Below are 15,609 nucleotides of genomic sequence, written 5' to 3'. Positions count from 1 at the left end.
CAGGCCTATCATTGTGAAAAGGGACAGTGCCAGACCAGGCCTATCATTATGGGAAGGGACAGTGCCAGACCAGGCCTATCATTATGGAAAGGGACAGTGCCAGACCAGGCCTATCATTATGAATAGGGACAGTGCCAGACCAGGCCTATCATTATGGAAAGGGACAGTGCCAGACCAGGCCTATCATTATGAAAAGGGACAGTGCCAGACCAGGCCTATCATTATGAATAGGGACAGTGCCAGACCAGGCCTATCACTCAGTCAATCTGCTAGACATGTTCCTCTTACTGTGGTCCCTCTAGCCTTCACATCCACTGTGGTTTCACACTCAGACTAATGGGCTGTCTCTTCTCCTCTCTTTGGGTGACCCCCTCCCTGCATCATTCCCCCCTCACTTTTCTTTCTGTTTCACCTCGTGAACAGTTGTATTTATTCTAATGCTAATAGCTTTAATAGTTATGTCCATTCTGTTGCCTGCCTCTGCAAAGTGCACACTGACCTCTCTGGCCCTTCTCCTCTGTGAGGGTGCTGTGGTGTTAAGGACTCTGAATGTGTGGTTCTGTTCTAGAGTGAAACAACAACCGCCTTATTTTCCTCTCAGCATCCACTCTGCTCTGTCCACCACCCTTTTATTTGTCTGGGTGTGCCTATGTCAACACAAGTCCCCGCAAGTGATTTTTAAGATGAATTTGCATCTGTGAGTGTGATTGTGTGTGTCAAGCGAGTGGAAAAAGAGAACGTTGCTGTCCTCGTGTGTGTGTGTGTGTGTGTGAACTTTTAACTCCCAAGTCCTAGTTCATGAACTCTACCCCTTGACCGGGGGCGCTCAGTTTTTCCCTTGTCATGGAGTTTGGGCGCAGTTGGGGAGGGGGAAGGGCCGCTAAAGGGGTGAGTGACAGGGAGCCCTGTGCAGCTCTCCCAGAGAGAACCCCATCTACCATCTACGAACAGTCAATCTTTTATTTATGTACCTCTGCACTTTTGGCTGTGGTGACTTAAGTACTTAAGTAATTATCTAAACTGTATTTTTAAGAATTTTATACAATATTTACATGCAATACAAATAGATTTTTTGCCAACGTTTTTTAAAATTCTTATTTAATTGTTTTTATTTGTATTGGCATGTTTTGTCATTATACATACAGAAACATGCTGTCAGTTCTGTTAATTCTAGTGTTGCGTCAAGGAAAACTTCCCTAAATGTTGTATTGTGTATCATAGTTGTTGCAGTTGAACACCATGGAACAGGTGTTGGGAATATGTTTGATGTATGAGCTAATCATGTCGATATCATCCAGTATAATTATATCAAGCAGGAAAAGGTGGACTTTTCAGTGAGAATAAGTATTTTTATGTGTATGTCCTATTATAATTTGAGTGTTTTTAACTCAAAGTGAGGCAGCGTTCTATTTGTCCGTACTCTATGAGGTATGGTTACGAAGCCCAGGCATAAACTGTCACCCCCCCCCCCTTCAATATATCTCTGTATTTTTATCCAATTTCGACCCCTTAACCTCTTAAATAAGAACACCATAGGAAGAGATACCATGCCAATTCAAACTATATTCTATATATACACATTTTTTTCTGTTAAAATTCAGAGTAGATGATCTACCTTTGCTTATCATACATTTAAATGTGTATATATATATATATATATATATTTAAATGTGTATATATATATATATATATATATATATATATATATATATATATATATATATATATATATATATATATATATATATATATATACACATTTAAATATATATATATATATATATATACACATTTAAATGTATGATAAGCAAAGGTAGATCATCTACTCTGAATTTTAACAGAAAAAAATACAAATAAGCAACGAATGGTGACTGTTCCTTAGGAATGTGAGATGGCATGGGCAGAGGGTCGTTTTCTGTATCAGTGGTTATTATAAGTGTCTCTAACCAGGTTTCCATCCAACTTTTTTATGCGAGTAAAGTACATATCGGATAAAAAAAACATCATGACCAGTCAAATGGAGACCTTTTCCGGTAAACTTGACAAATGACAAATTAAATGTCGACAAAACAAAATACGCTGGACAAGGTGGGATAAATGTGTGTAGGTAAAATGAATTATGAAAGAAATGTATCTGGAAACTCATTTATGCGCAAATATTGATTAAGACATCTGGAGTCACGCGATGACGTGTGGTTCTCCCTCTACGATTTGTCAGGAAAGCATGCCGTTTATTAAATTACAGATTAAATGAATAATTATCTTAGACCAGTGTTTCCCAACTCCGGGCCTCCAGTACCCCCAAACGTCACACTTTTATTGTAGCCCCGGACAAAAACACCTGATTAAATTTGTCAAGGACTTGATGATTAGTTGACAAGTAGTATCAAGTTTGCTTGTCCTGGGCCACAACAGACAGAGTTTGGGAACCCCTCGGCTAGAGCTCAGGTGTCAATACCAGATTGGGCACACTCGCTATATAACGCAAAATGCTTTGTTAGAACCTTCAGTAGAGTTTAAAATGCGATGGAAACTTTTATTCGGTACATGGGAATTTGTTTGAATGTGCCTACGTCATGCACAGCCTTTTATTTGCTACGAGTCCATTTGTTGGTAACGCATCTCTGGTGGGAAAATGAACATACTGCTTTTATGCGGATTTTAGAATATTCGCATGAAAATCTGTCGCCAATTGGATGGAAACCTAGTTTGTGACAGGGAATGTGTAAGCTTTATTTGTCAAAGCAGGGTTTGCTGGCGGGAAGGGGTGATAAAGTGCTACCATGGGCTGAACGGCAGAACAACACGATTTGGTATTTTAAACTTGGCATACGATGCCACCATGTGGCCATACAATGCAAGTTGTGTTAAGTACAAAAATGTTATTTTAATGTTATTTTTTATTTTGAAATCATATATTATTAATAAAGTCATTGAGTACTGTCTGTCGTTGTTGTGGCTCTTAGATGACCAGTGTTTGAACTCCATTTGAAGGGGTGAATTATATAGGTCACATGGGGATCATTTCGTGTTAAACAGATTGTGTGGTGAATCGGGCACAGAGTTTAAACGGTTATGCTGACAAGGTTTATGCCTCACTCAAAACAACTGGGATTCTACTATTACAACTTCCAAGAGTAAGTTTAAAGCCGGACTGTGGACAATAAAAGCCACTCTAAAATGGGCAGTTTGGTCACACAACACAATACCACAGATGTCTCAAGTTTTGAGGGAGTGTGCAATTCAAATCCAATTTTATTTGTCACATGTGCCGAATACAACAGGTGTAGACCTTACAGTGAAATAAAGAGTTAAGAAAATAAGCAACGGGAACAAGATAACAAACAACGGGCAGCAGAGTTGTCAATCTAAATAGTCCGGGTGGGCATTTGATTAATTGTTCAACAGTCTTATGGCATGGGGGTAGAAGCTGTTAAGGAGCCTATTGGACCTAGACTTGATGATCCAGTACCAATTGCAGTGCTGTAAGAGACAGAACAGTCTATGACTTGGATGACTGGAGTGTTAGTTTTTTTTGGCCTTCCTCTGACACTGCCTAGTATATAAGTGCTGGAAGGCAGGAAGCTTGGCCCCAGTTATGTACTGGGCCTTATGCACTACCCTATGTACCACCTTTTACGGTCGGATGCTGAGCAGTTGCAATACCAGGCGGTGATGCAACCTGTCAGAATGCTCTCGATGGTGCAGTGGTTGAACTTTTTGAGGATCTGGGGACCCATGCCAAATCTCTCCAGTCTCCTGAGGAGGAAAAGGCATTGTCGTGCCCTCTTCACAACTTTCTTGGTGTGTTTTGACCATGATAGTTTTGGTTATGTGGACACCAAGGAACTTAACTCTTGACTACAGCCCCTATCGATGTGAATGGGGGCGTGTTTGGCCCTCCTTTTCCTGTAGTCCACGATCATCTATTTTGTCTTGCTCACGTTGTGGGAGAGGTTGCCAGGTCTCTGACCTCCTTCCTATAGGCTGTCTCATTGTTGTCGGTGATCAGGCCTACCACTGTTGTGTCATCAGCAAACTTAATGATGGTGTTGGAGTCGTGTTAGGCCACGCAGTCGTGGGTGAACAGGGAGTACAGGAGGGGACTAAGCACGCACCCCTGAGGGGCCCCAGTGTTGAGGATTAGCGTGGCAGATGTGTTGTTGCCTACCCTTTCCACCTGGTGGTGGCCCGTCAGGAAGTCCAGGATCCAGTTGCAGAGGGAGGTGTTTAGTCCCAGGAACCTTAGCTTAGTGATGAGCTTTGTGGGTACTATGGTGTTGAAAGCTAAACTGTTGTCAATGAACAGCATTCTCACATAGGTGTTCCTTTTGTCCAGGTGGGAAAAGGCAGTGTGGAGTGCGATTTAGATTGCATCAACTGTGGATCTGTTGTGGCGGTATGTGAATTGGAGTGGGTCTAGGGTTTCCGGGATGATGGTGTTGATGTGAGCCATGACCAGCCTTCGTGAGTGCTACTGGGCGGTAGTCATTTAGGCAGGTTATATACATTTTCTTTGGCACAGGGACAATGGTGGTCTGCTTGAAACATGTAGGTATTACAGACTCGGTCAGGGAGAGGTTGAAAATGTCAGAGAAGACACTTGCCAGTTGGTCTGTGCATGCTCTGAGTACACGTCCTGGTAATCCGTCTGGCCCTGTGGCCTGTTTTAAAGGTCCTGCTCACATCGGCTACAGAGAGCGTGATCACACAGTCGCCCGGAACAGCTGGTGCTCTCATGCATGCTTCCGTGTTTCTTGCCTGGAAGTGAGCCTAAAAGGCATTTAGTCCAACTGGTAGGCTCGCGTCACTGGGCAGCTCGCAGCTGGGTTTCCCTTTGTAGTCCGTAATAGTATGCAAGCCCTGCCACATCCTACGAACATCACAGTCGGTGTAGTAGGATTCAATCTTAGTCCCGTTTTGACGCTTTGCCTGTTTGATGGTTCATCTGAGGGCATAGCAGGATTTTTTAAATAAGTGTTCCGATTAGTGTCCCGCTCCTTGAAAACAACAGCACTAGCCTTTTGCTCTGTGCGAATGTTGCCTGTAACTCATGGCTTCTGGTTGGGGTATGTACATATGGTCACTGTGGGGACGATGTCGTCGATGCACTTACTGATGAAGCCGGTGCCTGAGGTGGTATACTCCTCAATGCCATTGGATGAATCCCAGAACATTTTCCAGTCTGTGCTAGCAAAACAGTCTTGTAGCGTAGCATCCACGTCATCTGACCACTTTTGTATTGAGCTTGTCACTGGTACTTCCAGCTTTAGTTTTTGCTTGTAAACAGGAATCAGGAGGATAGAATTATGGTCAGATTTTCCAAATGGAGGGTGAGGTAGTGCTTGGTGTGTGTGTGTGTGTGTGAGTAGTGAAGTTGGTCTAGAGTTTATTTTCTTTCTCTGGTTGCACATGCTGGTAGAAATGAGGTAAAACTGATTTGTTTGCCTGCATTAAAGTCCCCGGCCACTAGGTGCACCGCTTCTGGATTAGCATTTTTTTGCTTATGGCTTTTGTTCTTAACTGACTTGCCTAGTTAAATAAAGGTAAAATAAATACAAGACTGGTCATTTTTGGGGGGGGGGGGCACAAAAAGAATGGCACTGATCAGCCTATAGGTGGTGCTGTGATAAGCAGTCTCACTTAAACCCTCATCAACCGCCTCATTTGGCCTAGAGACTAAACTTTGTGTCTTTCCTCATGCTGAACAATTTTGCCTCAAGGACCCATAAGGTCAGTTAGGATAGATTTTCCACCATTGTAGAAAACTTCTCATGAACCAAAGAATGAAATGAAAGGTCCATGGTATGTCTTTAGTTTGAGAAAAGCTATTGGATGGGTCAAAAGATGGCAGAGTTGATAAATCAAAAATCTGATTTTACATGTCTATTTAAACCACTTTAATCCACTCCAGTGGCCCATCAACTTGAAATCATGGATATCCCTAAAATGAGCTGAGTAATTTGATCTCAAAAAACAAGGAAACTATTAACCATCCTTTGTATATGTAACTAATGCTAAAAATAATCTTCCCATGAACCATATCAGATTCACTCAGCTCTCCGGGTAACTGCTAACCTAAAGAAACATAATACCATGTTTGCATATAAAGGAAGATAGGAACTATGTGATAATGCTTGCTTTGTTATCCAACAAACCCCCGTTCATTGTTTCTCGCAGCTATATTTTGGATAGTAGTTACTTTAAGTGGCAACCTGGTATATTTCAATCTCAAAATAAATTTGACAGCTGTTTTTCAGGTTAAGACTTTGCAACAGGAAATGAATGAAACTGCTCAATATATCAGAATAAATAACCTTTATTTTCCAGCTAGATCACATACATTAAGGTTTCTTTCCTCAGCAGCTGCTAGTTCAAAGATGGCACTGCTCATCAACTCTAGACACACTTTCTTCCCCACCTGATACTAGAAACACTTTCAAAACTCTTAAGTGTTGAGGGTCAGGTAAAACTGGTATTCTGTCTTTAGATGGCAGTCATTAACTCTCATGGTCTTGTATGCATTTGAAGAGATTGCTTGCTCAAGTGTAATAAAGTTGACTGCAATTGCATTGGACTTTGTTGGTGGTATGGAGCTTCAGACCTTCAGTGTGTATGTCAGTACAAGCTTCAACAGAAAGCTATGACATCAGTTGAGAAAATAACAAAATACAGATACATCACCTTCATTTCCTCCACTTTTGAAAATAATATTTTTCATTCCATATACAGCTTCAAACACTACATGCCAGTCTTCTTGGTAAGCTTGTAGTTTATTTCCAGGTCTTCCTGAAACAATATGGGTCACCAGCTGTATGTGGAAGACCTAACATCTCTAAATTGCAAGGCCTTTGGCATATTCACTTTCCACAGAGAATGGAATAGTAGTTTACATTAGATTACTTAATTTAAAAAATTCAAGTATTTCAAAAGACAAATGGTGAAAAGTGCTGGAAGCCAGAATCAAAAATCTGAGTTCTTCCTATTCCAATGTACAAGGAGTATCATTTGTACTGACAAAGTGGCCCAAATAAACCCCCAATAATTAAAACTCAGAATTACACAAGGACCTGAACATGTACAGGAGGTTACAGAGACATTCCACACAGCATATTCATATACATGAAGTTTAGGGAGAGTATGTGCAGTCTAATAAGATCAAACCCCAGTCCATACCGGTCCTGGGTATTATTGGATGTAGAAGGTTTCAGGATGAACGGTAACTTAATTTTGATACGCTATCAAATTTCCTCATGTAATGAACCAGTTTTCAGAAAGACTCAGTTCAGTGGCGCAAGTATAAAGAAGGTCACACTGCTTGACAAGACTGAGCTAAAGACAGTTCTTTTAAAAACATTAAACTTAATAAAACAGTTTAAATAAAGACCAGAGGAAAGAGGCAATGTAGGCTAAATATATTTACAGTATTTAACAATGGTCACAACATTTTTACACAATCGTTATAAAACATTCCAACAAGACCAAGCAATTCTGCAGATAGTATGACAACGTCATAACACATAGGAAACAAAAAAATATGGCTTGAATGATATGGTTCCATCGCATTGAAAAAAAGTGATTTGGATGCTCTCTATTGGACAAGGTAGGTGCAGAAGTTCAACATTGAGCCATTTGCTTTAACTAAATCTACAACTTCATTTGTCATTGGCCATCTCTTATTGCAGGACCGCGCTACAACAATGATATACTTCCATCAATACTCTGAAACCAGACCAATGCAGACAGAGCAAAACAATAATAAATAGGAAAATGTTTTTGACGAGTGAACACTGGATGTGAAAACTTCCATCAGTAGTTTTTTCAGCTGGATAATTCTTTCACATCCAATGTGTCTTTGGTCCAAGTAAGTATTGACTTTGGCAAATGAAAAATAAATAATTGTGACTAACGCTTTTTCAAAACGTAGCCCAAATTTCTACTACCATTTCCTATGGAAATGTTGGATACTATGCCATTTAGTCTCAAGTATCAAAGCACATTAACCATGCCTCATCACATACAACTCTACTTCATCTATCATGCATTATTGTTCATCACAAAACAAAGTTGAAATAAGCTCATCTTCAAAAATCAAAGACTTACAACGCCTTCTCATGGATGTTTTTCCTTAGAACACCCACAAATGTGAACAAGAACCCAATAACCAAAGCAGGAAGCTAACAAAACATTTTCACAGGAGTAAATGGGAACTGCACAGGGAGTGGTGGTCTGTATGGTGTATGTGTGTGTCGTATGTGAGAGACTTCTGGCTGCAGGTCTTTTGTTGCGGTTCTATGAACTGCTCTGCAAGGGCCTTTATCCCAGGCCTATTTGGGGGGAAGGGAGTTGTCAGGGGTGCTTGGGGTCACCACCTCTTTGTAGAAATGCTCTACTTGCTCTTTGTACATCTTCATGACCACTGGCCTCTTCAGCTTCATAGTGGGGCCTGAGAGAGAAAAAAGAGACTGCGTCAGCTATACACAGTGTACAAAACTTAGGAACACCTTCCTTATATTCAGTTGCACCACCCCTTTTTGCCCTCAGAACAGCCTCAAATCGTCAGACTCTACAAGGTATTGAACGCATTCCAAAAGGATGGTGGCTCATGTCGACTCCAATGCTTCCCAAAGTTGTATCCAGTTGGCTGGATGTCCTTCGGGTGGTGGACCATCCTTGATACACACAGGGAAACTTGAGCGTGGAAAAACCAAGCAACGTTACACACCCAAACCGGTGCGCCTGGCACCTTCTACCATACCCCTTTCAAAGGCACTTAAAAATGTTCTTGCCCAGGCACACACACACAATCCATGTCTCAGTTGTCTCAAGGCTCAATCTTTCTTTAACCTGACACCTCCCCTTTATCTGCACTGATTGAAGGGGATTTAACAAGTTACATCAATAAGGGATCATAGCCTTCACCTGGTCAGTCTGTCATGGAAAGAGCAGGTATTCTTAATGTTTTGTACACTGCTGTTATGCTCATTGACACCCACCACTGGATAGGTGGGGAAAACTACAGTGATGACATGGTCTGCAATAGACTGAGAAAAGGCCAACAAAAACTCTATTGAAATTGGCTATATACATCATGGAAACTAGAGTCCAGCCTATGTAATGACCTGAAAAAAAACAAAACATACTGCAGTTAAGAACATGGCACTAAACCAACATGCACACTGTCTTCTCCAGCCCCCCCCTCCCCTCACCCAGCTCTCCCCCAGTGATGGAGAAGTCCTGGTCTAGGATGATCCACTTCTGGATGCGCTGGGCGTTGGAGGTGGCGTTCTCGTTCACGCGGTTGATGCCCTCCTGGATAGCAGCATGGATGACCCGGTCACGTCCGCCGGCAATCTCTGAGACTCGCGTGGCATTGCTGCCCAGCTTCCGGCACAGCTCTACAGCCTCGGGCGTCAACTCATCCTCAGGAGCACCAGTGTCTCCATTCACCTGGCACTGAGGGGTAAAGAGACATGTAGTTTTAGTCAGTGAAGGAGATAAAAGAACAACATATGCATTTTTCTTAGAAGGCTGTCTTGTGCATGGATAATTTTTTATGTTTCATTAATCAATGCCATTAACCCTAGTCTAAGCCGGGTGAGGGGGCTAACATATGGAATTGTTTTAAGATGAATCATTAAGCTATTTGAGTTAGAATTTTAAGACCCCTTAATTAAGGTATCAAAAAATATAAAATTATTGGATGAAACATTTAATCTGGCATTGCTATTAGCCAATAGAAACACCTTGATTAACAGATTCCCTACATGGAACAGATTGTCCCCCCCCCAAAAAAATCTAAAGGAAGTTTGTTCTGAATTGTCTGTCCTATCGTGTTTGTGAGAGTCTTCGGCTTTCAAAGGAGTGGTCATAATAGTTAGTAGGCCAAACCGAGAAGACACCTAGACGTTTTTGTGAGAAGACAGATTTTCGGGATGTCTCCTGGTCTGACAAACAATGCTTTAGCTCTGTCACCTTCCACCACAGATGCGGAAGGGAGATATCGGAGGATTGAGACACAGCCCATGCAAAAAACATCTCTAGCTTAAACTGACAGATTTTTATATTATGTTAATTGACTTCCGTGGGGGTGCGACCATTGTAGGCCAAGGGTTAACTGACAATGATACTGTTAACATAAAATGACAATGGCTAGGTTCCAGTTTAACGTTTACTAAACCGTATTTCCACAATGCATGGTTGCCATTGCACTCAGGCCAGGTCCATCACCAGTGAGACTACCATGCAGGCATACTAATAACAAGAGTGATAGCACAGTAATAACAGAAATATAGGGATACCTAAAACACAAACTTAACAGACAGCATAAAGAATGGCAGTGTACAAAATGTCCACCAGAAGTTAAGAGGAATTGTGATTTCAGCTAAAATATTAGAATCCACTATGACAGTCTTGCCAGATCCTATGATTACATGATAAGGAGTTTACATAGCACTGTGCAATCTCAGAGGCTGCATCTGATTACACATGGTATTTCTCAACTATCAGATACTCTTGAAGTGGCTGCAATAGATGGCCATCTAAAGGATGTTACACAATGTAAACTGTATAACAACTTTGTTCTAAATAGAAATGGTTGTCAGAACTTAGATGACCTTTGAGTTAAACGGGGTTATGAGTTGGGATGGGGATTTGGTTTTACACCAACAGTGCTGTAGCTAACTGGTCATACCTTAATGGTGAGCAGCATGGCGAGGAACTTCCTCTTGTCTCCAATGAGCATGGCATTGCTAACGAGCGACACAGCCTCCTTCACAGCATCTTCAATGGGCACTGGAGGGATGTTCTCTCCACCCGCTGTGATGATCAGCTCTGGGAACGCATTGAAACTGAGGTTTTAATTAGGATAATTCTAACTTGGAATCTTCCATCAACTAACATGCTTTCAACTAACTTCAGTCGGTTCCGTTTAAAACTGGGTTCTGGGTTATAGTGTGTAGAGAAGACTGCGTACCTTTGATGCGTCCAGTGACGAACAGGAAGCCGTTGTCGTCGTGTTTGCCCAGGTCTCCAGAGCGCAGCCAGCCCTCAGCGTCCAGGGCGTCCTCTGTCTTGTCGGCCTGGTTTAGGTAGCCCATGAAGACGTGACGCCCCCAGAAGCAGATCTCCCCATTGCCCTCCTGGTCAGGACTGTGGATCTTAGTCTCACAGCCAGGGATCAACTTCCCAACACTTGGGAGACAAAACACTTTAACCTTGCAGTTCTTAAATCACATACATGAAGAATATACAGTAAATCGACAGCAAATACACTTTCTAAAAGCCAAGGTATGCATGTGCTTGGGGCTGTGAAATTAATGAATTTGTATTGAGTTAGCATGGAAATATGTAATGTCAGGCATTGTGTGTTCAGGGGAGTGTGGAGAGTATCTGCTGTAAGATACCTGGTGAGGCGGAATGCATTGGGCAGAGAGATGGTGTGAGGTCCAGTGCTCTCACTCATTCCGTACAGCTCGTACACTGGGATGTCTAGGCTGAGGAAGAACTCCAGGGTATCCTTGGTGATGGGGGCGGCACCTGTGTAACACTTGGTGCAGCGGTCCAGACCCAGGGCCGTACGGACCTTTCTGAACACCAGCTTCTTGGCTAGGCGGTAGTTGACAGGCGTCCTTGCCATAGCTCCATTCCTGAGCAGGCAGGAGGGGAAGCAGGAGTTTAATACAACATCAGAACATCTTTACTATATCTTTATACCTCAGGCTGTTGTTCACTACTGTACATACTGTGCTAGCATTATTATACTGTGCGTGGGCATGAGAACTTCTCATCCTGTTCTGTCATGTTTGTGACCGTAGTATTGGCCTTAACAAAATCAAATCACTAAGAAGTCAGAACCACAGGTGGTGCAACAGGTAAATTAGAATACAGATCCCCCTCACCCTATTCAATAGGCTATATACTGGTTCATACTGGTATACATACTGATTCATCTTGCTGAGGTTAGTCTTCAGCCCCACTCCTTTGGCCCAGACTGCCACCTTCCTGCGCACAGTAGACGACTTGGCCCCGACGGACTTCATCTTCTCCTGCATTTTCTCCCAGACGCGTGGTACGCCCATAAAGGCTGTGGGACGCACCTCTCTCATCGTGTTGACCAGGGAGCCCTGAGAACAGACAGGAAGGGAGGCACACACACTGAAGGGGTTGGTAATCACAAAGCATGTGTGTGAGCAGTGTAATATGGACACTAGCACATTAAGACAGTTCAGCTCCTGAGGACAACTGTTCAAAAGCATTTGCAACGTAGTGCATATAGTAAAGCTGACACTTATTTTAAGAATAACCTTTTCACAGAGAGCAGATACACTAACGCAGTGTTTCTACATGTCAACTAATCATCAAACGCTTGACAAGTTGAATCAGGTGTTTTTGTCCAAGGCAACAACAAAAAGATGTGCTTTTGGGGTTACTTGAGGACCAGAGTTGGGAAACACTGCACTAATGAACTGATCAATTGCAAAACAAAGAGTTGTCTTGTGTGAGTAGGTTTCCCCCTCAGGAAATCAATTCAACTTAAACTGCCTCCCTTAACTGGATTATACAATAGGTTTAATCTAAAATGAAGGGGAGGACAAGTGAGAGTAAGACTGCAGAACGATCTTCTCAGTTACATGGAGAATGTGGAAAAGGTAGTCTTCTAAATAAGAATAGACCATCACCTTCAGTGCGTCTGGCTGGGCGAAATAGGTTGCCCCTCCAACCTTCATGGTGACCCAGATGTCCACCATCTGAGCAGCGATGTGGCTGAGAGGCAGGTAGCTGACAACTATCTCCTGAGACTTGGTGGCTTCTGTCAGCTGGACATGGCGGCCTACGGCGAACGCTGTCCATGTCAGCTACAAAGAGAGAGCGAGAGAGAGAGAGACAGTCATTAAAACACCAGTCATTCACAAGTAAACTCTGAGCAAAGGTGAATCTATTTGAATAGATAGGAGGCTACATTTTTACACGTTTACATCACGACACTGATAGTGCATCATTCTCATAGATCTTTACAATGGAACCTAATGTGCAGCCATTTTATTGGTCATGTACACATATTTTGAAGATGTTATCGTGGGTATAACTAAATGCTTATATTTCTAGCTCCAACGGTGCTGTAACACCTAACAATACAAAATACATGCAAATCAAAAAAATTCTAAAGCAATTAGAAATATTAGAATAAACAATGTCAGAGTCTGAAATATAAAAATATATGATGGGGTGTATTGATATTATGGACAGTATATGAATAGAAAATGTGTACAGCAGTAGTTGTATAAGATGAACCATGACTAGAATACAGTATATACATATTAAGTGGGTAAAACTGTATAAACATTATTAAAGTGATTATTTACATAGGGCAGCAGTCTAAGGTGCAGGTTAGAGTAACCGGGTGGTAGCCAGCGAATAACAGTGACTAAAATTCCGGGCAGACTCCTGGGCGAAGGCCGGCTAGTGGTGACTAACAGTCTGATGGCCTGGAGAGCGAAGGCATTTTTTAGTTTCTCGGCACCTGTACCGTCTTCTAGATGGTAGCGGGGTGAAGAGGCCGTGGCTAAGGTGGCCGAGGTCCTTGATGATCTTACTGGCTTTCCTGTGACACCGGGTGCTGTAGATGTCCTGGAGGGCAGGCTGTGCGCCCCGGTGATGCATGGGCTGACTGTGCCACCATCTGGAAAGCCCAGCAGTTGCGGTGGTGCAGGTGCCGTACCAGGCGGTGAAACAGCCCGACAGGATGCTCTCAATGGTACATCTGTAGAATATTTTCAGCCTCCTGAGGTTGAAGAGGCACTGTTGCACATTCACCACACTGTATGGGGCCTCCCGAGTGGTGCAGTGGTCTAAGGCACTGCATCGCAGTGCTAGCTGTGCCACTAGAGATTCTGGGTTCGAGTCCAGGCTCTGTCACAGCTGTCCGTGACTGGTAGACCCATGGGGCGGCGCACAATCGGCCCAGCGTCATCCGGGTTAGGGGAGGGCCTGGCCGGCAGCGATGTCCTTGTCCCATCGCGCACTAGCGACTCCTGTGGCGTGCCGGGTGCAATGCACGCCGACACAGTCGCAGGAGTTAAGTGGGCATTGTGTCAAGAAGCAGTGCGGCTTGTGTTGTGTTTCGGAGGACGCACGGCTCTCGACCTTCGCCTCTCCCGAGTCCGTACGGGAGTTGCAGCGATGAGACAAGTAACTACCAATTGGATACCACGAAATTGGAGAGAAAAAGGGGTACAAAAATAAAGGTAAAATTAACACTGTGGACCATTTCAGGTTGTCAGTAATGTGCCGCCGAGGAACTTTAATCTTTTTGCCCTCGCCATTGCGGCCCAGTCGATGCAGATGGGGGGAGTGTTCCTTCAGCTGTTTTCTGAAGTCTACAATCAGCTCCTTCGTTTTGTTGACGTTATTTTCCTGGCACCACTCCGCCAGGGCCCTCACCACCTCCCTGTAGGCAGTCTCATATTTGTTGGTAATCAGGCCTACCACTTGTGTTGTTTGCAAACTTGATGGTTGAGTTGGAGACACGCATGGCCACGCAGTCATGGGGGAACAGGGAGTATAGGAGGGGGCTAAGCACGTACCCTTGTGGGGCCCTGTGTTGAGGATCAGCGTTGCAGAGGTGCTGTTGCCCACCTTCACCGCCTGGCAGTCTAATGTTACTGGTGGGTGTCACTCACATTGTCATGGCTGAGCATCACTCCTTTGGGCTGCCCCGTGGTCCCTGATGTGTAGATCAGTGTGCAGCACTGGTTGGGTTTCTGGGTAGCGATGATGTCATCCAGCTGAGTGTTGGACTCATCACGGCCCAGCTCCATAAACTCCGCCCACTGTGTAGAGAATACAAGATCGTCAGGATTAGAGGTCGACCGATTATGATTTTTCGACACCGATAATTGGAGGACCAAAAAAGCCGACACTGATTAAATCGGGCGATTTAAAAAAATGTATTTGTAATAATGACAATTACAACAATACTGAATTAACACTTATTTTAACTTAATATAATACATAAATCAATTTAGTCTCAAGTAAATAATGAAACATGTTCAATTTGGTTTAAATAATGCAAAAACAAAGTGTTGGAGAAGTAAAATCGCAATATGTGCCATGTAAGAAAGCTAACATTTAAGTTCCTTGTTCAGAACATGAGAACATATGAAAGCTGGTGGTTCCTTTTAACATGAGTCTTCAATATTCCCAGGTAAGAAGTTTTAGGTTGTAGTTATTATAGGACTATTTCCCTCTATACCATTTATATTTCATTAACCTTTGACTATTGGATGTTCTTATAGGCACTTTAGTATTGCCAGTGTAACAGTATAGCTTCCATCCCTCTCCTCGCTCCACCCTGGGCTCGAACCAGCAACACAACGACAACAGCCACCATCGAAGCAGCGTTACCAATGCAGAGCAAGGGGAACAACTACTGGAAGGCTCAGAACGAGTGACGTTTGAAAGGCTATTAGCGCGCGCTAACTAGCTAGCCATTTCACTTCGGTTACACCAGCCTCATCTCGGGAGTTGATAGGCTTGAAGTCATAAAACAGCGCAATGCTTGACGCACAATGAAGAGCTGCTGGCAAAACGCACGAAAGTGCTGTTTGA

General features: G+C 43.1%; 1 protein-coding gene across 2 annotated transcripts in view; it reads right to left on the bottom strand.

Annotated features, from left to right (window-relative positions):
• Nucleotides 1-6,303: 6,303 nt before the first annotated feature.
• LOC109897903 (long-chain-fatty-acid--CoA ligase ACSBG2-like) overlaps nucleotides 6,304-15,609 on the bottom strand; it is a 56,542-nt gene continuing 47,236 nt past the window's right edge. For both annotated transcript variants that reach the window (XM_020492557.2, XM_020492556.2), the window contains exons 8-15: nucleotides 14,682-14,831; nucleotides 12,681-12,857; nucleotides 11,944-12,125; nucleotides 11,406-11,648; nucleotides 10,976-11,193; nucleotides 10,694-10,833; nucleotides 9,210-9,456; nucleotides 6,304-8,446 (exon numbers count right to left, since the gene is read on the bottom strand). In XM_020492557.2, coding sequence (XP_020348146.1) covers nucleotides 8,328-8,446; nucleotides 9,210-9,456; nucleotides 10,694-10,833; nucleotides 10,976-11,193; nucleotides 11,406-11,648; nucleotides 11,944-12,125; nucleotides 12,681-12,857; nucleotides 14,682-14,831 — 1,476 coding nt within the window. In that variant the 3' untranslated portion in view covers nucleotides 6,304-8,327. The remainder of the gene's footprint in view (nucleotides 8,447-9,209; nucleotides 9,457-10,693; nucleotides 10,834-10,975; nucleotides 11,194-11,405; nucleotides 11,649-11,943; nucleotides 12,126-12,680; nucleotides 12,858-14,681; nucleotides 14,832-15,609) is intronic.

The sequence above is a fragment of the Oncorhynchus kisutch genome, linkage group LG10 (genome assembly GCF_002021735.2).
Source record: "Oncorhynchus kisutch isolate 150728-3 linkage group LG10, Okis_V2, whole genome shotgun sequence".
Classification (NCBI taxonomy): domain Eukaryota; kingdom Metazoa; phylum Chordata; class Actinopteri; order Salmoniformes; family Salmonidae; genus Oncorhynchus; species Oncorhynchus kisutch.
Note: the sequence above shows the minus strand (reverse complement) of the source record. Positions and strands in the feature narration are given on the sequence as shown.